The 25,297-nt window shown below is 40.8% G+C and overlaps 1 protein-coding gene across 1 annotated transcript; it reads left to right on the top strand.

Moving 5' to 3' along the window:
• Positions 1-750: 750 nt before the first annotated feature.
• Positions 751-23,688, top strand: DYRK4 (dual specificity tyrosine phosphorylation regulated kinase 4). The gene is made up of 14 exons (XM_027814979.2): positions 751-774; positions 1,129-1,212; positions 2,568-2,717; positions 7,683-7,818; positions 9,003-9,166; positions 9,533-9,669; positions 10,574-10,714; positions 12,685-12,823; positions 15,052-15,133; positions 16,893-17,065; positions 18,195-18,255; positions 18,813-18,942; positions 22,586-22,740; positions 23,197-23,688. Exons 1-14 carry the CDS (start codon positions 751-753, stop codon positions 23,430-23,432), a joined length of 1,812 nt encoding a protein of 603 aa, XP_027670780.2. The 3' UTR covers positions 23,433-23,688.
• Positions 23,689-25,297: the final 1,609 nt, after the last annotated feature.

Here is a 25,297-nt window from a genome sequence, read left to right as displayed (position 1 = left end):
CCCCTGGCCCTGATACTGGCGCTGGATAAGCTAAAAGTCATTGCAAAGAGCAAAGACTTTACCATCAGCAGGTGCTCTGCCCGTTTAAGGCTGTGTGACAGGTACAGGCATGGAAGCCCTGGCTGCAGAACAGATAAGGAAGAACACCAAGCTGCTTTATTTAAGTATTTTTAATCTGCAGGTCGCATCCATAAAATAGTTTGCAAATTTGTTATTTTGAAACTCTAATTTAGAGTTCCGCACTCCAAGTTCCTCTGCTTCTAGAGAAAGTATTGATGTTCTACAACTTCAGAACTTCTATAGTGGAACTGATGGATCTACTTGGATAAAGTTGATTTTGTGACTATGAGTGGAATGATGTTGTGTCTCAGAGCCCAGGGACAAGGGAGCACTTTTGACCAAACTCAGTGGGCTTCCTTGCACCCTATAGAGCTGAGCTCCAAGCTGCTTCAGCTCAGTATCTAATTATTGTAAAGATTTCTGCAATTCACTGCAGTCTGTTATCAGACAGAAATATACAGTGCTGCTGATCATGTTTACAAAAAAAATGTTGAAACCACCAGCAAAATCTTAAAAATTACAAGCTACTTAGCACTTTCCCCATGTTTCTTTTTTTTGTATTTGTTGCTAATATTCTCTGACCATCAGAACCAATGTATTTTTTTCTATATCACAGTAAATTTAAACATTGACTTATGTTTTTATAAAACCTGTACCACAAGCTGAATCAGTTTAATGCTGCTGTTAACAATGGATGGGCTCACAATGTACCTTGTGAGGCAGTTTAAAGCTGTCCTTCCAAGCAGACTCACACTATCAGCTTTCAAGCACATATTTAGGGATGGCAAAGCCCCCCCTTCCCCTCTGCTGACCACATGGGCATAGCACGCACGCTGAGAGGCATAATAGGCAAAGCAAGCTGTCTCTGCACCTGCCCACAAAACAGCTGTTCGACAGGGAGAGGAATTGCTAGAGCGTAGCGCATTTTCAGCAGCTTTTGTGGTTCTCTCTCACACACTGTATTGGCACAGACATTACCACAAAGGAAAGAAACTCAGAAGCCGTACAGAGATTTCAGGGTTTTTTTTCCGGAATAATTTTTATTAAACCATCATTTCATGTTTGCAGTCTTCCCATGTGGATGCCTTTTCTCAGTCTCAACTAACTGTTCAAGAAAGAGATCATCTGGGATCTAACAGAGTCTTCCATCAGGTATGTGACTCTTAGCTGACTTTAAAAATATGTGAATTCTTGTTTTCTGTGAGACTCCTTATAATAAATTAATCTGAGCAGAGGGAAATCCTTTATTCCCTGCCCTCCTCCATTTCCCCTGTAGCTGTATGACTGTCCCAAGTGCCTTTATTTTGTTTTTGCTCACTGTTCAGTAGCATTTCAGGCATTTCTTCTGCCTAGCCACTTCTGTTTGTTAAAGCTTTCATGAAAAGTCCACTGGAATCTCAGTTCTAAGGTTTTTGAGACTTTTTCATAGTATTGGAAAACAGAACTTATTCATTCAAGTTGCTTGGATTGAGAGTTTTGTTTCTTTGCTTTCTGAGAAAATATCAAACCTCTCCTTTGTTGTCAAAAGCTTTACAAATATGTTTCTATCCTTCCCTCATGACAAAAATTTCACAGTCTTATATAGGTTATAGCCTTAACTCTGGACCTTGTTCTGCATGTCATAGTGCACAGTTGATCTATTTCAGATCTATTTCACATCATTTTTTTATTATTTGCCAAAGAAATAGTTTACCTCGAGAATGTTCTTTGCTGCTGAGAGTGTGATTTCTCTCACTTTAGATACCCAAGAATGTTAGAGGTCCTAACATTCACGAAACTACATCCTTAAATGGCTAACTTTAAAGAATGAGTGCTATAGGAATGTTTTGCAGGTAACAAATGGAAGAAGCCTGAAGGATGGACTAATAATCCTGGAGTTTTCAAATGAGTATAAGCATGTATTTTTCAGCAACATTTGCAGAGAGCTTGCCTTTTCCTCATAACAAGGAGTGCAACAAAGGGGCCTTGTCGAGGTGAACTCCATGGAAGATGAGGGGGAAGGAAATATTGAGAAACGAGTGCAGGGAAGACCCTCCCAGTGTCTCCACCCCCGGTGCCTGGCAGCAGTCCAGTCCCAATTTCTCTACTACCACTGGGAGCATTTAATGATGTTGCCTGCCATTTACAATTCATGCCTGCTTATTACCCTGCACATGCTTAATTTTCCCCACTCAGGGGAGCGCTGCTGCCTGGAACAGCTGTCAGGTTTCCAAGCCTAACCATCTTTTCCAGCTGAAGCAGTCACTGCCTTGATGCTGGATGGAGGTGTTCTTGTGGGGAAACTTTGCATGTCCTAAAATGTGCCAGGCTGCCCCATTGCCTGGACAAACTGCTGTCCGCTAGCACGCCTGGGAGCTGCCGGAGAGCATCTGCTCCTTTCCCCTTCGCCATTAGGTGTCAGAAGTGAACCATACACATTTCCAAGGTTTTAATTCTGGTTTTCTAAGGTATTACACAGAATTGCTGGCTAGGACGTTGTGTAACATTTACTTCTGCTTTCTATTTAGAAAGTCAGTCGTGGTGTTCTTTCCCTCCCACATCTGGAAGGTCAAGCAAAGCATGGTCTGGTTGCAGACACTGCAAACCCTCCCCCCCTTGAAAGCAGCCTGCCTCAGATAACAAATAAGAGCTTGCAGAATTTTGTCCCCTCTCTTCAGGTGAGTTATAAAGCTCTTGGACATCATGTGTTTGCCTGGTTAATCAGCTTCTCTCTTAAGTACTGCTAAGAGAGTGCCAGTGACAGTCACAAGCGTGTTTGTATGTGGGAAGAGAGAAAAAATTTAGTGTCAGCATTTGCATCAGTTTCCATTTTCAGCCATAGTTTAAAAGGAAAAAAAAAAGAACTGTCAACGGTCAAATAGATTACTTACCAGCGTGGCTGTGCATATCTTCAGGTATTTTAGTGAATTCCCAACATCACAGGAAGTTTTTGAAGTCATCTTCACTTTGGCATTCCTTCTCATTTTTTTTCACAAACCCTATGTCCATCCCCTGTCTGTACCCTTCTTCCTTTGCCGCTTCTCTCCCCAACAAATCAGGGACCTGCACTACTCACCACCACTACTCTAATCGCTCCCTTTTTCACCTCTCTTCTTCTTCAATGGAGTCTCTTTATTGAGAGATTTGAGAGGTTCTATAGGGCTCTCATATGAAGTCTTTTCAGATCTCTTGCACTGGAAGTCCCCACATAAAGCATTTTGAGAAGTCAAAAGTCTTCTCAAATATTTTGAAATTGGCAGCTTGCTACTACTACAAATTATTTCATTGGGTTGGGGGGGGTGTATATCATTGAGAAAAGCTACAAGATGCAAAATAGCACGAATGATAAAGTGGAATGGGCTAGTGTCTAAAATATATTAAATTTTCTTTAAATCTTAATCCTGTGGCCTTCATAAGTCAAACCTACACTCAGCTCCCATAGAAGCCAATGATTAACCTTTGCGTCTGAAAATGAACCATCCATCCGTTTTATCTTCTGTAAAAAGATTGGAGCCAAGCATTTTACAGAGTTTTTTTTTATTATTATTCTTTAAAGGCAATTTATAGACTTATATAAGCAACTGTGTAAACACCAATAAGAAAGCCTTTTGCTTGGCTTAGAAATGCCAGGGGACAATAAACATTTCAATCTAGAAAGCATGATTATGTTCTGTATGTTTTAGAGACCTTCTTTGTTTACCCTTCCTTAGAAATACAGCATTACTGAACGAGGGGGTGCCTATTGGAATGGGCAGAGTGGAGCTCTCGCGCTGGGGCTCAGCAGGGTAACAGTAGGACTGACTGTGTCAGCACAGACCCGTCCTTGAGCTGTTCAGATGGTGCCCCTCATGCCTGGTTACCCTGCTTTTGTAGCACTTAATAATGCAAAAAAAGTAGCAAGTTTAGAGGCAAGTATGGGAAGATGATTTCATTTTAAAACAAACCCGTTTTCATGTATTCTTAACCCCAAATTCACAAGCCCCAAGATACATGTATCCAAGTGGTACCAGCCAGGACTTCTTGCGAGGACATGGCGGACTAGGACTGCCCACTGATCCATCTGTATCATATCACCTGGGTTGTTCTTGCCAACAATTGTTCTAACTGTGTGCTGCTTACTGAATATGGCTTTTGTACCCTTCTGACACTAAGAGAAACTCATCTTTTATGTCTCCATCCTATCCCACTTCTCTGAATCATCAGGAATTTCTCAAGGGATGAGATATAAATAAATTAAGGAATAATTTAGCTTGGAAGGGACCTTTGGAAGACACCTAGCCCAACCTCCCACTACAAGGAGAGCAAACTTGGAGAAGGCTGCTGAAGGCCTTGTCCACCTGGGTTCTGAATGTCTCAAAGGTTGGAGAACCCACGGCTTTTCAGGGCAGCCTGCTGCAATATTGAACCACTCTTAGGGTAAAAAATGCTTCTTCTAATACCTTAACATTTCCAATGTTGCAACTTGTATGCATTGGGAACGTACCCATCTTGTCCTAGACCCACACACCTCTGAGAAGAGTCTGGCTTTGCTTTCTCTACACTATTCTGTCAAGTAACTAGACAGCCGTAGGGTCAGCCCTGAAGCTTCCTCTTCTGCAGGCTGAACAAATGCATTTCATGCAGCCTCTCCTTGTACATCACGTGTCTCAGGCTCCTGACCAAGCCCAGACCTCTCCCCTGAATTCACTCCAGTCAGTCAATGTCTTCCTTGTACTGGCCAACCCCAGACTAGACACAGTATTCCCAGCATGGTCTCACAAATGCTGAATAGAGTGGGAGATCACTCCTCCCACCCTGCCGGCTGTCCTCATGCTGATACAACCCGGAATGCGTTTGGCCTTTTTTGCTACAAGGGCACTCTGCGACCTCGTGTTCAGGTTGTTGTCAGGCCCTTCCCTGCAAAGCTGTGTCCTTTGAGTTGTCCCTCAGCACATCCTGTTGCATGGGTATATTCTGTGCCAGGTGCAGGACTTAGCCTTTCTTTTCATTCAGCTTTAGAAGATACCCATACCCCATTTTTTCCAGCCTGCTGACATCCCTTTGGACAGCAGCCCTGATGTGGTCTGCGGATTTGAGAGAGCGAACACACCGATTGTCCACATAAAGACATTAAACTGTACTGGCCCTCGTATTGATCCCTGAGGGATGTCGCTAGTAATCGATTACCACTGATCACAGTCCTTGGAACCTGACCACCCAGCCGATTTTCCACTTGCATTATGATCCATTTATCCAGTTCATATCTCTCTCTGGACTTCAAGCATACAGTGGGAGACAGCATCACAAGCCCTGCTGAAATCTAAGTATACAATGTCCACTGCTTTTCTCTCACTGGCCAAGCCCCTCACTTCATCAGAGAGAGCAATCATGTTGTTCAGACACCATTTGCTCACAGCTTACATTGGCAAATCCAATCCCTAGTGGCTGTTCCAAATCAAATTCTTGTCTTTCATTTGCTTGGAAATGGTTTCCAAGAAGAATTGTTCCATAGTCCTCCCAGGGACTGAGGTAAGGAGGACCAGCCTGTGGTTCCATGAAGCCTTTTTCTTGCCCTTTTTGAAGTCAGGTGTGATGTTTGCCTTTTTCAAATGGTCAGGAACTGCTCCTGATTGCCATTCAAAGATGATAGAGACCTGCTTTGCAATGCCATTGGCCAGGTTCTTCAACACCCTCAGGCGCATCCCATCTGGTCCTGCAGACTTAGGTATGTCCAGCAGCTTATGTGGTCTCTATCTCCCTGTGCCGCAGGTAATGCTTCTTTACGCAAATGCTACTTCTAGACTCAGGGACTTGGCAGGCTTGAGGGCAAAATTTATAACTGAAAAGCATTGAGTACCTTGGTATTTTCCAAATCCTTGGTTACTAGGTCTCAACTTCCACTGGGAAGTGGGTCCACATTTCCCTCAGCCTTCCTTTTTTGCTGGTGATCTACTTACAGAAACTGTTCTTATTGACATCCCTTGCTAGCTGCAATTCCAGCTGAGCTTTGGCTTTACCAAACATACCTGCATGTTCAGCTAGTGTTTCTTGCATGTAGCCCAGATAACCCATCCCTGTTCTACCTTTTTTGGGCTCCTTACTGTGTTTGTGCCTGGTCAGAAGTTCTCTTTTCATCCGTGCTGGCCTTCAGCAATATTTGCTCAACTTCCTGCATGTTAGAATGGACTATTTTTGTGCTTTAAGAAGACTGACTTTGAAGAGCAATGAACTCTCCTGATTTCCTTTGCCCTCCATGTCTTCCATGGGTTTATGACAAAAAGATCCCTGAACAAGCCAAAAGGTGCTTTCCTTGAGACCAGGGCTTGTAATTCTGCTTGTTTTATTCACCTGTCTGAGGGCTTTGAACTCCACAATCACATGGTCACTGCAGCCAGAGTTGTCCTTTCCTTGACCTTCACATCCTCAACCATTTGTTCCTTGTGTGTGAGTAATGGGTCCAGCAGTGCATCTCACATCACCTGCATTAAGAACACAGTCCAGAAATCTCCTAGGATGTTTTTGCCACTCCAGCAGATAGTGGTGACTGAATTGCCCCATGAGTATCAGAGCCTTTAGGTTATGATGACTCTTCCCTGCTGTACCTAATTAAAACCCCTCTTCACTAGGTTAGCAAAGCTCTTTGCAACACTCTTGCCCTACTTCATCACAGAGTTTCTGCGCACCAGTTCATCTTCCTCATCCTATGTTCATAGAAGCCACAGCCATCTGTAGCTTCAGCCAAGTATTGATCTACTGGGTGCATCATCTCCAGCTGAGTCTTTTCCCCTCAATGAAGGGACTGAGGAGAACATGGCTTGGGCCTCCACATCCTACATCCTTATCCCAGAGCACACCATCTTCTGTCTCCTTAGCTGATGCTCTTTGATCTCCAGTGCTCCATCATCTCTTCATGGCTTGATTCTGTAGTCTGTCGTCTGATTTCCCATTCTAGGAGCCCTGAGAACCTGCATGTGCTGGGTTCTTGATCACCTGCTGATATAGATGACATCTGTGTAACATTTTGTCTGCAATTGCTTCCTTATAGTGCTTCCACACCCACACAGGCCCATTCATTTCCCCTTTATACCAGTCTTGATGTTTCTGTTCCGAATGCGTATGTGTGCAGACCCAGGCTGGTATCCCTGCAGTTCCATGGACTGCAGAAGCAATCTCAGGGATTCCAGCACAACTCCCCAGTGGATGTGCCCACACAGAAATCTGAGATGGGTAATTGCCTATTATGCTGTCTTTCCTGCCCTCCTGTAATAGTTAATGTGAGTTACTGCGATTAATCAAACCATGGCACTTTGTAGTATTTATAGAAAACAAAAGCCCATGTATTTAATGAAACTGGAAGATGAACTTCCTTCTTGTATTTAGAGATTTATCTTTCCATGATCCAATAGCCTCCAGTGCTATTGGCAGAATTTGTTCTTTGGGTAAGCAGGGCGTTCTAGTCCCCAGCCATGCTTGTTCTGTCTCAGCACAAAACAGACATAGATCACTCAACCAATCCAAAATAAGTATCTTGCAGCTTTGTCTTTGTGAATGTAGCATTTTACATATATTTTTGTGTGTATTTATATAATTGGACATCAGATGAATGTTCATGAAAATATCTGAAAATAAAATTTACTTTTTTTTTTTTTTTTTTTGCTTGGCAGGAAAATGGAACTCAAGGCAATTTTTCCCAATTTAACCTTCCAGACAGTCTTCCTGAAAGTGATACCAGAGCCCAGAAAAAAACATCAAAACTGGAAAGCACCAGCATTAGTGTCAAACTGCCTATGACAGCTTCAGGTAGAATATAACAGAATATGCTAAAAAGACTGGAGTGACAGACTGCCTGCACAGATAAGGAATGTGTGCAGTCGTATACTCGCTGACCAGAGGTCCTGTGCTAAATGGTCACTGAAATATTTAACAAAAAATGTGAAGGAAAAACATACAAATGGACTCAGTGATTTCTAAAAATCCTACTCAGGGATGTACACAATAGGAGAGTGAATAGACTAACACATATATATAAATGAGAGAAGTATGCGTTATACAAGAGAATGTATATTCATCTAAGACTTACGACAGATCACATAGGTGACAGTAATATTCTATTACAGTGATAAAACACTTTTCCCACTTGCTTGTAGCTGTGTCACATTTTATCTATGTGGGCTAAATTGCATTTTGGGAGTTCTCAGATCTAGAAAGTTTCTGGCAGAGTTAATCTATTTTTAGAAGGAGTCTAGGAAAAAAAAAAAAAAAAGGGGGTGGCCTTTTGCTTTGAAAAAATTTAGCATCCCTGCATTAGTGGATGAAGATCTGCCACTGTTTAACAAAACACCCACACGCATGCCTATAGAGTACATTGATTTTTAATGCTACTGTCTGATTATTTATCTAGATTTCAGTGATGTAAGTGGAGGTGTTATGGTAGCAGAAATGTTTCTGTGGAGGAAGAATCAGAACTAGAACAGCAGATCTGGGCCCCATTTAATTCCTAACCTCATGCATGTGTACTTGACATTTTCTATCGGAAAAACAGATACTTGAAAGCTTTGGTTAACTTTTGGTTAAATCTGACAATCAAACCAATAAAATCATACACCTTTTTTAATGTAACCTATGAAGCTTGCTGAAGCAGATAGACAACAGATGGGATTTTCAAAAACATCTAGGTACACAACTTTGTACAGGATGAAATGATTTTTACCTAAGCTCTCTTAAAGGTCTTGCTGACAGATGATGAATTCTTTGTTGAACATAGTACTGTAAGTCAGAAAAGGAAAAAAGAAACATAAATTTGTGCAAAATGTCAGACTGCAGCACCATAGAAATGTTGGTTGGAAGGGATCTCTAACAGCTACTCAGCCTCCTGCTCAAAGCGGCATGCACTACTGTAAAATGTTCCACTGTAAAAGCAATTTGCCATCATGTTTCTGATATTTTATTGATTTTTGGTTTTATATTCTTGTTTTCTGATTTAGAAGCCTTGAAAAATTTTAGAAACCAATTAACAGTCTATGAGCAAAAAGAAATTTTCAATTATACAGAGCTATGGTTTCTTGGGCTGGAAGCTAAAAAGATTGAAGGTTTGCCCGAAACCCAGAATAATAATTGTTACGATGATGAGCATGGTTCCTACTTAAAGGTAAGTGGAAAAGCTATGGTATTAATTTTCAGCTCAATAAATTTGTAGTGACTGTCTGCCAACTCTTAAGTTATATATTTGAGATAAATGTTGTTTCTAGAAGATAAATATTCAAATAGCGAAAATATCAGTACCAATCACTTTAAAGCTCAGAAGGGAATCCTAAAGAGAGACCTGTTTGCATCTCATTCAGGATTGATGCAAGGTAGATGGATTAATGAAGCATGTCACCCTTGTTTAATGTAGACTGCACTTGCTACCAGTCCAGCATCTTTCATAGCCAGCAAAGTCACACGCACATGAACTACTTTAAAGCCTGATCTTTTGCATATTATTTGAACCTGAACAGTTTGTTTTCTTTTGAAGGTTTTACATGACCATATTGCATACCGATATGAAGTGTTGGAGGTCATTGGGAAAGGGTCGTTTGGGCAGGTGGCTAAATGCTTGGATCATAAAACCAATGAATTAGTGGCACTGAAAATAATAAGGAATAAGAAAAGGTGAGACATCTGTTGACTTTAAACCAGTACAATCAGCTCTTTGTTATGTAGGCAGGGATAAGGTGAACAAAGCAAAATCAAGCCTGCTGAGCGTCATTAAACACAGTGAGAAGAGAGTGAGGAAAGGTGATGTCAGGGACTCAGAATTGGCCTGAACCCAGTGGAGGCTCAGTCTCTGAAAGCAGGCACAGTTTTTCCAGACTTACAAGGAGGTCTCTGTATCTGTGACACAGTTAATACACAGCCCAGGTAACCAGCCCTGCCTGACTGAGAGCTGGGAGCATACATTCCTGCCTAAGACTCCAAAACCACAGGAATATGCTGGAAGGTTCCAGCTGCTCGTTTTAACATGAAAAATTCTACACTGTGGACCTAAGCAACCTCTTCTTGTTATGTGACTGGTTTACAATATTTTAGTTCATTTTAACTTGACCCAGAGTCAATGAAGCAGATGAGGATGCTGCTGTTGACTCCAGCAACAAAGCTTTAGCTGTTCAGTTTTCCCCCACAGTGAGCAATAAACATAAAGATGCTTTTCAAAACAGACTGTCTTGCTGTGGTAGGTGTGAAAGATGGCCTTGTTCAAATAAACAGAAGCATTCCTACAGATTTGGAAAGCACTAGGATTTTACTCTGGATGTTCATTTGAAACTTTTTCATTAAAACATTTTTTTAGACAAGTCAAAATAACTACTCTTAAGTGTTATGTAAGGCCAGTATATTTAGACTAGGAAACAACCGTAATGAATCAAAGTTACAATAGTTAACAGCAGTGAATGATAAATTTTTAATCATCATCCCACATGTTGAGTTTACAGTAAGAATATGATGTTTGTAGCATTTGTAATTCTACAAACGCTAGACTGAGTTAATGTTATCATTCCCGTGTCACGTGACATTTCAGATTTCACAGCCAGGCTTTGGTAGAAGTGAAGATCCTTGATGCTCTCCTGAAGAAGGACAAAGATGATACTCACAATATCATCCACATGAAGGAATACTTCTACTTTCGCAATCACTTCTGTATTGCCTTTGAACTGCTGGGGTAAAGTATATTTTCCTTTACAAAAATCTTAAGGAGCATTGTAGATCTTGTGCTTTACAAGCTTTAATTTTTATTTCTTCAGGAGAAATTGCAGCTTTTAATGTTACAAGAAAGGAATGCTGTCTTAAGTACAGACTGCATAGATGATTTTTTGATCATCAAAGGTGAACAGAAAAAGGCCCCGTTCAGACTTCACACACAGTGACATGATCTGTCCCTTATTTTCTGTGCTATGTATTGAAGTCTTCTTCCCTGAAAGACCTATTGGGAAAAGAGTAAAACAATGAATTCAGGACTGATAAACTTCAGGGTATATAAATAAGAATAATACTGAATATTTAGAAAATGTAGTTTCTTCTTGCTTTCTATGAAACTGAGCTGCAGGGTACCTCTTAGGAGGAATTTTGGAGAATTTTAGAGAAGTCAGTTGATTTTATTCGCCAGCCTCCTTGTAATCAGAGCATCATGTTGGAATTATGAAAGTTACCCACAGTTCCCTGTCCCTTAAAGTAAAGCCCCCATCGCTGCAGGTGTTACAGCCCTTGCTGAGGCTTCATCATTGTATGGAAGGTTTAATTTCAAAGAGAACTTAATTAATTGTGTGGCTGCATGTGAGTCTGCCACTCACAGACACACAGGGGTAAGAGCTGACTCCTCCTCTCCAGAGAAGACACAGACCAGTCTTTTCAGAAAGCTGCTACAGAAGCTCCTAGGAAAATGTTCACAGGATAGCCACTACGGTCAGCTCTTTGCAGAAGAGCTGAAGACTGGTTGTCATATAAAGACATTTGTCTGGTTAAATTTTTATTCCTTCTAAAATACAGTGAAAACCCCTTAATTTGTGAACTTTCTTCTCCATCAATTGTGGTAAATTCATTTAGTTCTGAAGGAATGCTCCTTGCCAGCACCAGTGGTTGCACAGTTGTTTATGTCCTTGCAGACGCATGTGGTCCTGCTGAGGACAACTCTTGAGACCATATTGGTGAGGACATGCTTCTGCATCCCATCCATGCCACCATCCCTGAAGCCATTTCCCCCTCCGAAGGATGACCCACATTAAGCTCTCAGTACTTGTTGGGGTGCAGCTCAGGCTGGGGGCTCCCTGGGACTATAAGGGCTCCCTCCACTCCATCAGGGCAGGGCCTGGCAGCCGGGAGCAGGCAGCCAGGGGCACTGGGCAGCCCCAGCCCTGGGATGGGCCATGGCTGGGCGAGGACGTGGCCTTTGGGGGGGCCTGGTGTGGTGGGGGCCATGGCAGGGCTGCAAGGGGCTGGAGACCAGCCATGGTGCTGCTTCAGTAGGGGCTGATGGCCCCAGGGGGCTGACATGGGATGCTGGGCTGTGGTCAGGTGGGGGGACCCCAGGCTACTGGGCAGTGCCACTGGGGCTGCTGGTCCCTGGGGTCTCAGGGCAGCATATGCATGTTGCCAACCATGCCCGTCAGAAGTCAGCAACACCGTTTAATGCCCTACTGGCAAGGAGCTAAGATATGACAGTGACATAAAACCTAACAAGACATGAATTTATGGCAGTATTTATCTAGAAAGATTTACTCCTGATAAAGACTCTTTAGATGAAAAGGATTTAGACAAGGTGCCAAAGCAAAGACAAATGAGAGCAAAAGGAGACTGAAGAAAATTTGTTTCTCTCGGTTCCTGAACAATCACTGTTTCTGGTGAAAATCAGCACAGCTGTGTAACATAGCTCTGAGTTTAGCAAGGAAGCAAGCAAGTCCACTGACATTATGTCTTTAGATCTGGAGTCTCAGGGAGATGTTTGTGGATGTTATGTGCAGAACAGCATTCTCAAGGAGGAAAAGAGCCAAGTCTTTTTCTTCTACACAAGTCCTCCCTCATGTAGGAAGACAGGCTAAACACTCTAATGCACTGTAAACTAATCATACCTTTAAAAAGAAGTTCCCTAATCTCTTTTCTGCTTTCTGTCTTCTTCCACTCCCACAACCCTTGCAGAATAAATTTATATGAGTTGATCAAAAAGAACAATTTTCAAGGTTTCAGTCTGTCTTTAATTCGACACTTCACTCAGTGTGTGCTGAGATGTTTACAAGTGCTCTATGAGGAAAGAATCATTCACTGTGATCTGAAGCCTGTAAGTACAGTCATTTCATAACCTGTTATTCTGTACAGAAAAAAATAACTTAATCCTATTTTTTATTGATCAAGAGGAACTCTTAGAAGAATCCTTAAGACCCAGTAGGGTATTTGTGCAGAAGCTATACTTTATTTCAGACTGTATTAGTACTAGATGAGTGATTATTTGCGTTGATTCAGTTCATTTACTGCAGTATTGTATGAGATTGATTGCCAAAATGTATGCAAACGTGAATCAAATTCAGGTGACTTTTTGCTTAAAGAAAGAAAGTACTTATGAAATCAAGTATTTCAATATGAGGGAGGACAAGGAGATATTCACAAGACAGCCTGTTTCAGGTTATCCTGTTATATCCATTTCATTTCATATGCATAACTATAAAATTAAGTAGCCTAGTAAATGACAAAGCAATTCTACAGTACAATATTTAGGATTTTCACCTGTTTCTGGAGGAACATCTGTGATCTGGTTTGTGGTGCTATATCTGCTTAGTATTCATGCTAGGTGAAACATTTCCATTCTCCTTAAGCCCCAGTCTTAAATTGTTGTTATTTTCTGTGATTTATGAAGTACTTTAATTCTATTTTCATTTCAGGTGAACATTCATGTTGATTTCTTTTTCAAAACTGCAAAGGAACCAATAAAGAAATAAACAAATAAGATCTCAAGCAAAAATGCTAAGGGTGAAATTCTGTTTTCAGTTTGCTTCACGTATCTTCATTAAGAGTCACATACTGTCTGTACCCATTGTCTTGCCGACATCTTTGCCAAACCAATTTGCAGTGAGCAGTGAGGCTTGCAAGATAATCAAAATATCTTAATCAGAAACAACTAGCCCAACAGGAAGTCTGTTTCCAGGCAGCCACTGACAAGGAGTGAAGTTGGCAAGATCAGTGAGCATAGTCTGTATTTAAATAGAGTAACACGTTAGTGAATATTTAGTGAGTTAACTAAAAGCGAATTTTGTTCTAATTATACAATTGTACAGTTTCATGAGTTTAATTTATGTTGCCTGTTACTCCGTCTGCCTCCTATGATATTTCTCAATGTAAGGTAGAGTATGGAGACTGGGCAATCACTGCCCTCAGCACCTGGTTTTGCAGTTAATCTGCTCCCTTGCATTGTGAGACATTCAGTATTAGAGACACGGTGCTGCCACGAGCACGAACGGATAGCGAGCTGTGTGCTTCTTCCCGCAGCAGAACCAAGAGCTGGGCAGTGGAAATCAGTCCTTGCCGTGACTTTTACCAGTAGCAGCTTCTCCCTCCTGCCACACAAAGTATTTCCCCTTATGAGTCCACTAATTACCCAAAAGACCACTTTGGCTTTGGCATCAACCTGGGAACTGCTCTGTCCTTCCAAGCTTTGTCATATAATCACCTTAAAACTGGTTGATAGATTAGTTCTCATCTCTGCTAAGAAGTGGGAAGGCTGTATGATCAGAAAGGAAATCAAAGGAAATCCTTGATTTAGATAGATTTTTAATGAGGATAAAATTCAACTCTGCAGAAGAGAGCTAATAGGCTATGTTTATCCACCAGTGCAAATGTTGCTCTGAGCTAGTTGTGTAAGAATCACTTTTCAAGCTGGTTTTCAACTGGTGCGCAGTGCTGTACCCACCTGCACCCAGCTATAATCCGTAGGACCCTGCCATTTCTGTTCGTCACTGCCTTTGGATCTCTGCATCACACCACTGTGAGGTGGAGAGATGTGAGCTTACAGAGAGCCTGGAGAAAGTCAAAAGCCCTGGAGGGAAGAACTGGGACATAAAGCTCGCTCATGGGGCAGGGGCTTTCTGTGGTTACAAAGGGATGGTTCTGGTTAATTCAGTGACCAGATGCAGTTTGCCTTTTATTAGATGGACAACAGTGGGTTTTGGGGAGGTCACTGCTGCCATGGCAAGCATCTTCACTGGCTGGTGCCTTGGTAGCATCACACACTGCTTTGTGCAGTGGCTTGGACTGTACGTGAGGGACTAGTGTCCCTGCCTAGCTAACCTCCAAACTGGGTACCTTTACAAATCTCCCCTCTGCTTTGGTTAATTGCACATTATTGGATGTCTACTGATGTTAGCAAATGCATACCCAAGGAAGCTGTAGTTTGAAGCTTTTATTATGCAAGTAAATGTAAACCCAATGTGTTATGCATTGCTTATTTTCCAAAGTATTCACTAACCTAATGTGGTGTTAAAACCTTTTTTCCTTGTGATTTCTTTTTCTCTTTAGGAGAACATATTATTATACCACAAAGGCCAAGGTTCAGTTAAAGTTATTGATTTTGGATCAAGCTGCTATGAACACCAAAGAGGTTTGCAGAAAAGTCAAGTTGATGTAATTTTCTTAATAAGCTTTCTTAATTTTAAATAATGTGGAAAAACTATTTCTTTGATTGAGATAATATAGTGACCTATGCATCTAATTAGAATCTTATTAACTTCTTCAGCCACTGATGGTGGAACAAATACTGGTAGGAGACAAGTAAACTGTTACCTTGCTTTTTCTTTGTCCCAAGCCTGATCAGCTCCTCTACTGTTGAAATCAGAACTGCATTTGCAAGAGTGGCTAGCTGAAATAGGCTCGTGAGGATAATCCAAATACTTCACTTAACAAGGAGTTTATCAGGTCCAGAGAGCCTTTCTCAGTTAAGAGAAAGGTGACTAAATTATAATAGGTACTTTTTAGATGAATACAACAGGGGGAATAGGAACTATGCTTTTAGTTCAGAAAGTCTAAGTTCAGGTTTTGGGGTTTTTTTATTAAAGATTTAAGTAGAATGTGCAGGAGATAACAAGAACAGAATTTATAAAGCAGAAATTAATGTATATTCACCTAATGACAAATCTTAACATTAATAGCCATATTGTAGAGCAAGAACGACATCATCATTAGGAATGCAAAAATCATCTGTTAAAAAAGAGCAAACACAGCAACAACAAAAAAAAAAAACAAGAAAGAAATTTGCACTGCATTTTATTAACTTAGAAAAACAAAACTAGCCTTAAGTGGCTCATATTTTTCCTATGAAAGATTGATATTTAAGCAGAGTCAAACCTATTCATCTATATTTTGGGATTCAGACCATTAGATTTACATCCCACTTTTGTAGGAGTGCATGATCTTTTTATTTTTGCCCGTGTTTTGGTAGAATGTGATCTGAGATGCAGCCTGAGATATTTGTGGAGGGTAACAAATTGAAACTCAAAACAACTGAAAGGAAAGATGGAGCATGACTGAGGAGAGACTGCCAGCTGAAAAAAAGAATTGGTACAACCCTCAAAGTAGAAAGCAAAAAGTCAGCTATTTATGTGTGACAAGGATGACAAAAAGCAGACAACAGTTATGCAATTGGTCAAATGCATAAGGGCACAGCGTGCCACCGTGGTACTCTCTAACTGCACAGATTTGGTGAAATCGCATATTGTGCAGCATTTATTCTTCAGGGCACTTTCCTTCCAGAAAGATATTGAATATGTGGGGATGTAAAGAAGTGCACAAATATAAACAAAGTGACCATCAGAGAGATAGGAATAAGAAAATAACAGAGCTTCCATGCTGTAATTGTAGTCAGTTGTCTGAATGACAAGAGGTAAAAAAATTGGTCTATTCACTATGATAAGTCCCAGTCTTGGAATGAGATCTTTTGCATTAATAGGGAAATCAGAAGGCAGTAGGAGATGTTCCCTAGGTGTCAGTGAAACCAGTATTTTCTACAGTGCAAGTCTGTGATAATGAAGAACTGTTGACTGATGCAAGGGGAAGATCTCCAAATAGGAAAATGAACATGGAATAAGCTGAATCACAGCATCAGTAGAATAATTTCCTTCAGTGGAACCTGTTGAAGAGCGATTTCCAAATAGAATAGTGGAAAGCATATCACCTATTTATTTTAGGATGGAGTTAGAAAATGTTTTCAGAGCCTATGTGAGCAATCCCTCAATGTCAGCTAATGGATAGAGTAGATAGATGATACCTGAACATGTATTTCACTTCTCTGTGAAATCTGGAATCCTGATTTCTGTCCCGATTATGATATTTTGCTTCTTGTCTGATTTTCTATTTGGATATAGTATACACCTATGTTCAGAGCCGGTTTTATCGCTCGCCTGAAGTGATTCTTGGTCACCCTTATGCTATGGCGGTTGATATGTGGAGCTTAGGCTGTATCATAGCTGAGCTTTACACAGGCTACCCGCTGTTTCCAGGAGAAAATGAAGTTGACCAACTTGCCTGCATCATGGAGGTAACTTTTGAGATTGTCTTTTGAATTACATACTCACTTGATAAACTACACAGCCAGAAACAAAGAGAAATCTCAAGAATAATTGGGTATGGGCTGGCCTTTTATAGGGAGGTTTATTGCAGCCAAAGGGCTTTTTGAGAGGACGGGTTCTAATGCAAAACCGTTATTTCCATTTCATGTGCCAAACTGCTTTGTACACTCACTGTCTTTCTTCTGAAGGAAACATATTTTAACCTGGTCAGGATTTGTATGGAGAAGCTAGAACAGAAGAAACATATCTAAGGGAAAGGAAAAGCAATCCAAATTATAACAGGCTCATCTTCTCTTAGAAGTCAAATGTGTTTGTTAAATTGAACCTCTTGAGTCCAAACACCTGTGAGGGAGAGATTTTTGCTAATGTTTGAGTAGCCAGCTGTGGCTTTGTCTTGAAAGCAGATCTTGAAACCCTCAAAGGTTTGAGCCGAAACCCACTGGGTGACCTGCTCAAGTGCTGCTCTACTCTCCTGATGGAAAAGTTTTTCCTATTAGTCACCCTGCACTTCTCAAGCCCCTATTTGTGGTTATTGCCCCTTCTTATACTGTGCCCCTGCCAAGGAGTTTGGCTGTATCATCTTGGTAAATTTTTTTCAAAGAGTTTTAAGAACATACTGTGACATCTGCCTCAGATCACCTACCCAGCACAAATGTTACTGACCCATGAAAGCAAGTCACTTGGTTACTCCATACCAATCGCTAAGCTGCATCCTGACATTGACCTCAGCCCCAAGTTCTGATCCTTCTAGTGCCATGTCAATTTGTACAAGATTTTTCAGAGACAGCATCTCTCCATGTGGCCTCCTACAACTGTCATTAACAGAGACGCTTGTTCTTAGAGCCTTCTGTAACAGTGAAGATTCCAGTGTCATCCTTTATAAGATCGCATTTTCTGTGTGCAGACAACTGTAAGGAATCCCTGTCTTCCTCCCCCACTAAATGCCACAAGAAGAAATAGTTTGTACACATTTCACAGTAAATTAGGTCATTCAACTTCTTTTCAAATGGAGGGTGAAATACCACATCTCTCCTGATGGTTGCTATGTATGTTTATGAAATGAGGAGTAACTCCATGAATTAATTTTCTATGTTGAAGGTATTGGGTCTTCCACCACCTGATTTTATCCAGGCTGCATCAAGGAAGCGAACGTTCTTTGGTAACTGCTTCTGATTGTTTGTCCTTGCTGGATGCCTCCCTGCTAGTTAATCGCTAGTTAATAGCACTGGTAAAGAGCAGGGTCAGAGAATCTTAGCTGCTTCTTGACTAACAACATTTTCAGGAAGAGGTATTGAGGAGCAGCAAAAGGGTAACATGAGGTCTACAAATGAACCTGGTGCTGTGCTCTTTGTGTCTTGTGGGCCTCTCATAGCCGAGAAGATAGAGGAGGGATTGGGAAATCCATTCCACTCTTACTCCTTAAAATATTATTACTAAAAGAAATGCATTGGGCTTTGGGAAATAATTTACATTAAGTTCCTTCCTCTGTGTATAACTTAGGTTTGGAAATCACGCAAAATGAACAAAAAACCCCAGTGTAGGATGCAGTCTCTAGGATGTAACCGATAGTGTTTGCCACAGTGCTGGCAGACTATCAATCCAAAAGGGCAAAACCCAGAATTAGTGGGATGGATATGGGTACTGGTTTTGCAACTCCTTAAATATTTGGTGAGGATTTTTAATGTAATTTTTTGGGCATGTCTTTATTTTTTTAAGATTCCAAAGGTTTTCCTAAATCCATAACTAACAGCAAGGGAAAAAAGAGATGCCCAGACTCGAAGGATCTAAGCACAGTGCTGAAAACCCATGATGCTGGTTTCTTGGACTTTCTGAAAGGATGTCTAATGTGAGTTCACAGTTTTGGCTGACATGCAGCTGGCTGGTTTTGACTTTGCTTTCATTCTCTTGTACCTTTAAAATCTTTGTATCTGTTGGGGTTTTGGGGTGGTGTGTTTTGTTGTTTGGGGGGGTTTGGAGGGGTTTTTTTTGTGTGTTTTTTCCACATGGTCGCATTTGAAGAACTATTATCATCATTATTCACAGCTTATTGCAGGAAGAAATTATTGCGCAGAAAGACTGTATGGGATTAGTCCAAGGTACAAAAGAAAACTGATATCATCATATCTAAAAGCAGATCTTCTGATGCTGGAGATTAGACTCTAAAAGCAATGTTTTTTACCCATTGAGGCCTTTGTATTAAATCCTTTCTGTTTTAACAGATAAAGGTTCATTCAGGTAACATAGATAATGGTAATGTACTGTCCCGAGGCAGCGCATATCTGGAGATTGAAGTTTGGTTTTGTACTTAAAGCTAAACTCCCACTCCAGTGGGAAGCAAGTCTTCCAATTCCCCTCCAGCAGGAGTTATATTTGGAGCTGACTTAGCTGGCTCGAATGCCTTGACTGTGTTTTCTGTGCTAGGCCTTGGATGTAGCAATCGGGTGATACGCTGTGGTATATGTATGAAAACAGTTCTGCTTCTTTGAATATCTGCTCACAAAGATCTTGCTCTCTGCGTGCATGTTCCCTTGGGTGAGATTAGACTCTTTTTAGTTCCAGTACACTCTACACCTCCCTCTCAGTAGAGGATGAAAAAGCAAAGTACATTCAGCCATGTCTCCACCCTGGAATCAGTGGTATTGTTTCTTTGGTTCTTCCTGACTATGGCAGTCAGTGTGGAGAATTAACACCGTTACAGGAGTGTTACCTTGTAGTTTGCATGCTGGTTTAAGCCCTTTTTCTCCTCATATATATATATATATATATATATATATACACACATATATATATATCTCAAAATAAGTTACATTTATTTTCTATTGACAGCAATCACATTGCACATTTCAGGAATTATTTGATAGGCTGTATTTTTCCATTCTCTTCATTGGAACAGATCTTCACAAATCACTGGAGCTCAGGATATGAGAAGAGTCTAATATGTGTCAGATCCTGTGATTTCTAGGATAAACTGCTGACTTTACTCCAGTCAAGGACTTTGCTACTGAATATCTAGTATGACAAGTGGTCCACAGCTGTTTTCTTAAAGGAAATTGATGATTTGCCCATTTTTATAAACTGCTAAATGCAAATACCCTGTTAACAGTCTTCACACAAAGTAGCAATCCTACAGATTCTTTCTGCTGGGTTCCTTTTACCTAGTATCACAGAATAGTTTAGGTTGGATAGTTAAGTCATCTAGCCCACCCTCCCACTCAAAGCAGAGCAAACTTGGAGAAGGTCGCTCAGGACCTAACTCGGTCAGGTTCTGGGTATCTCCAAAGAGGGTGATCCACAGCCTCTTGTGGCAACCTGTTCCAAGAGCAAAGCACAGTCACAGTGAGAGTGTCAGTGGCAAAGTGTACTGGGAGGAGATGCAATTCAGTGTCACCAGTGTATCTTATCACAAAGTCAATGGGAGTTTTTAATAAATGAAGTGCTGAGGAAGAAGCAAACTATTTCATGGCTCAAACACGATCACGTGTCTTTTCCAAGGTGGGCAGGTTACCAAGAATTTTACAGGGTGGGACTCCATGGACCCTGCTGATACGAGGTGTCATTTTACTAATAGGTCTTTTTTCTTGGGAGGTGGTTACCAATGTCATTTTTCTCATCCATCAAACTAAACGACTGAGCATGCAGGAACAAACCTTTGTCTGGTTGCCTTAAATGCTGACCTCTTGTCTAGGTGCAGTAAGGCTTTCAGGGTGAGCTTGGATCCTAATTTGTACTGCGTAATGGCAGCAGAAGCTGGTCCTATAGCTTTTCCAGTCTTACCTGTATCTTATGCAAAGCTAACATTTTGTGTCTTCTTTGGCACTGACTGTAAGTTTCTTTCTAGAAGTTCAGTAGTACTTTTCTAAAGAAATCCATGCTAACTTGTGATTACATGAAAAAAAATCATCCCTCTCTGCTTCACAGGAAGGTTGCTTTACATGTTCTCTGTTTTCTAAATCTGTGTAAATCATTGATCCATTTTGGTTTGCTAGCTGAATCAGAACATTTAGAAAATAATTTCAGTGAAGAAAAAAAAACCTTGTAAAGATGTCATTTCAGGTTACACAGGAAAAAAATGTTATATGTTTATGGGATTGTTTAGATTTTCAAAGGAATGAAGTAAGGTTTGAAATGAAAACTCTTTTTGAGACAAAAAGAATTGAACCGGTTTGTCTTTTTCAGTTGCCACTCTGTGTCTGTCCAAAGCAGCCTGACACATTTGCCATGACTTCACAAATAGTTTTGATCGACTTGTATACACCTGTTTTGCAGATGAAAACATCACACCAAAAAAATAAATATCACTCGGCTCTTGTGATGACAAGAATCTGTTTGATTTCCTACGTTATTTCTGTACAGTTCTGGACAGCACTGAGATTAGACAGAACAAAGCAGTCCGCAACTAATACAGAGATTAGTAACAGAAATCTTGGGATTGATATGAATGCAGTACGAATGGAAATGTGTGTGGGTTTGAGCACTGGAAGAAACAGCAGAACAGGGGTTGAAAGAATAGTATGTGCTGGTGACAAAAGACCTGTAAATGTGCTACCCCGTGTAAAACCAGGGGCCGTGTTGCCCGTGTCACAGCTGGGAAGCCTGCACCCTGGTGAGACCACAGCACAGGCCACCAGTGGAAAATCCCAAAGCTTACAGCAACTGCATGGCAACAGGGTTGCAGAATATCACACACGCTGTTCATTTTCCTGTTAGCCTGAAAGAAAAACAAACATAAATTCCAAAATACAAGGAAAAACAGGCCATGAGAAGCTACCTTGCTAACATTTATGGAGACTGAAGTCAGCAAGGTTCTGATCTGAAGGACCATGACCAAAGAGGACGTGGCTCTTAAAGGAGATAAAAATCTGCCTAAAGACTAGTACATCATCACCAATCAAAAAGAACTCCAGAGATGTGATGAGAAGTCAGTAACTGACAACCCTTGTCCTCTGTGTGACACACAAGTGGTGTTGGCCAGAGCAGTTGGTACTTGTGGGTGTGTGGGTGTGAGAACTGAGTGAATGAAACCTGTCAGAGGATAAAGTCAATGTAGGGATTTTGCAAAAAAAAATTGCCTTTCAGTTCCATAGTAAGATCTCATACAAGTTTTGTTACGCTAAGTCTTTACAGTTAAATTAGGGAAGACATATATTTTAATGAATTATCCTATGTGTCATTTATGTTCCCTTTCTTTGAGCTTGCACTGACAGAACGTAAAAACCTTGAAACAAATATTCAATAGGATCCCTACCCTAATAACATTGTCAACTGTGTATTAAAAATGGTTTGATGCTGCAGAGGGCAGTGCTGATGTAAATAAAAAGTTTTGAAGGATGGAGAAATCGACATAAGTTTTTTCCTTGTTTTCAGTTAAACTTTTGTTTCAAAAAGTGTCCTCATGACCTGACTTTGAGAAGACAATACTGAACCTTTTGGCTTACAGTAATTTTCTGTTAGAAATAGCTGAATAACTATTTGTCTACCATGGATTTAAGGTGGGAACCTGCCCTGCGCATGACTCCCGATGAGGCAATGAAGCATGCATGGATCCAGGAACCAAAAATATACAGAGCAAAACAGAAAACACAGACTTCAAGGAAGCTGAGTGATGGCTCCTTCTCTACACCAGAAAAGAAAAAAGACAATATTCGTAAGCGTGTGCTACCTGGAGAACTAAGTGCATTTGTATCAGTGTTTAGTATTTCTTTACTATAATCTGTCTGAAGTAAGGTGAGGTGATAGTACACAGTGTGCAAATAATGGGTGGTCACAGGAATGTGGTGGATAGAGCCACTATTTCTCTCTTCTGTAGAAATGCATTGCTTATGTTTTATAGCAGCTGCCAGCAAGAAGGCTGGCAGTACTAAAGATCCATATAGAAATATCTCTTCCCTACTGACAGCAAAATAGTTATGGCATCTGACACCACACCACAGTGCACTTCATTTTCAGAGCGAAAGAATGCATCAATAGTGGTTGTAAGATCCCAGAGAAAACTTTAACCTGGTGGGGGTTTTTTTGTGAATTTGTGACAATCTTGTGTTTATTTGCTGCTACGAGTCTGCAGTCTTACCCTATCATTTTATTTATTTATTTATTATTGCAGAAAATGTCTGGAACGATATGGCAGATGAAGTGACAAGTGGACTGGCTGAAAGACTGACTCCCACTGTGCCCTCCATGGGCACAACAGAAAATGATGTGCAGAACACAAGGAAACATGTTATTCCAGAGAAACATTTGGAAACCCAAATGGAAAAGCCTGTAAAAAATGAACAAGCAGAATACAGTAGTGAAACAGCTCTTCCAAAAAATTCTCTTTTTTTCCCACCGATTAAGTAATACACAGCACAAGTGATGATTGGGTTAGTTGCACACCTGGTATATTTTGTAGGTATTATTTGTACTCAGGAATATAAGCTGTATCTGTCTGTACATGGGACGTGCACATTGTAAGTATATTTAATGTTCATTTTACCATGAAATAGTCCAGGCCACCAAAACAGAATTTGAAAACCATTCTTTTTCCTCATCTACATCCTTGTGATCAGAGATCCTTCACAACCAGCAGCAATAAAATGGAGACTGTAGAGATGGAGAGTGGCTTATTCTTGATGTTATAATAGACATTTGAATTTTAGATTTTCTTGCATCTGAAAGAACAACTGCATTGAGTCCTTTCACTTACATCAGCATAAACCAGGAATAATTTGTGGATAGGATTACTGGATTTACTTCTGTATAACAAATAAGAGAAATCAAACCCAGCATCCTCACTTTCCTCCTTCTCTATCTCTCTCTTTTTTATAGTGAAGCACTAAATGGAAACTGTTGTCACACCTTCCTAGCAGATTTAGAAGTGTAAACTATGTTTTTTGCTCTTTAGCAGCTATAAAAAGAGTGGTATTCTGGACCCACTTCTGCAGGGACTCCACTCAGTATTCCTATTAAGAAGGATGGATTAAAGCAAGCTGGTTTGATTCAGGAAAATTGTCTTCCACAGGAAGTTTAACTTAATACTCTGAAAAAAACAGATTTCTATGACCCCTATGATTTATATGTTTAAGTAATTTAAACATTTAGCTCTTTGGACAATGGACTATCTTTTCATTGTATTTGTAGAGCACTCACCTCATTATGACTCTTACATGTTACCGTGGTTTATAGGTAGTACCACAATTTAAAAGGAAATAATGAGGAAATTGTCCTACAAAATGCAGCTGCTACTGTAGCAGTGATATTGCAATAATCCCAAGAGAAACAGGTGCTCGTAGATGTTAAGAGTCACCATAACAGCAAAATCCCACAGGCTCTTTGTGCAAAAGGAAAACCCAAAGGATATGAAAATGGTGCTTACAGAGTTCTAATGTGACAGTGAGTAAACAAGCCACCTGACAGGGTACAGATGTGACTGCATGCCAAGAGCCTATCGTGGGTGTGCTCTCCTACTGAATAGAAAATGAATGGTAACAGCCACCTCAGAGCAAATGGACTGCACAATGCAGCGTGACCATTCTCTTGCTTCAGGCAAATCCGGGAACTCATGAAGAAACACCTGGAAGACGAGTGACCCAAGAAGGGCAATAGCCCATTATTGCATGTAATTGAGCAGTGAATTATAAGGGTATTTTGGCAGACAAAGATCATCCTGCTCTGTGATGCAGGCATTACTGACAAGGAGGTCAGCTTGCAGTACCAGAATTTTCTGTACCTCTGGCTTCAGAGGGACTCTTCCTTTGCAGCTGAACTCCCCTGGAGACTCTAAAATGCTCCTATTCATCACCAGAATGATGCACCGGGAAAAGTGGCTTCTGTTACACACTGTGTTTCCGTGACTGTACAGGATACCCAGGGTGGGTGAGCATCTTGAAGAATGTGGGCAGATCCTTATCACATCTCACAAAGGAGTCCCACCCCTGGTGAGAGCTGGGTGGAGTCAGGCTCATCACCAGTTTTAGGGAATAGTCAGGTAGGTTTTTGCAGATATTTGGAAAATGCTTTGGCCCTTTGTTTGCAAGTAACACACAAAATAAGAAGCAAAGGGTTTATGCTTAAGTGCAGGGTTTGAATGTAGACTAAGAACAGCAAAAGTACGTATCCTGATACCACTTAATATAGAAGTTCAGATTCTTATACCCTTGGAACTATAATTGGTACTGTTTTGATTCAGTTGCTGCTCATTCTCCGTCTCTGTTGTGGTACATTCA

The sequence above is a fragment of the Falco cherrug genome, chromosome 5, assembly GCF_023634085.1.
Source record: "Falco cherrug isolate bFalChe1 chromosome 5, bFalChe1.pri, whole genome shotgun sequence".
Taxonomy (NCBI): domain Eukaryota; kingdom Metazoa; phylum Chordata; class Aves; order Falconiformes; family Falconidae; genus Falco; species Falco cherrug.
This window is presented reverse-complemented; position numbering and strand designations above follow the sequence as displayed.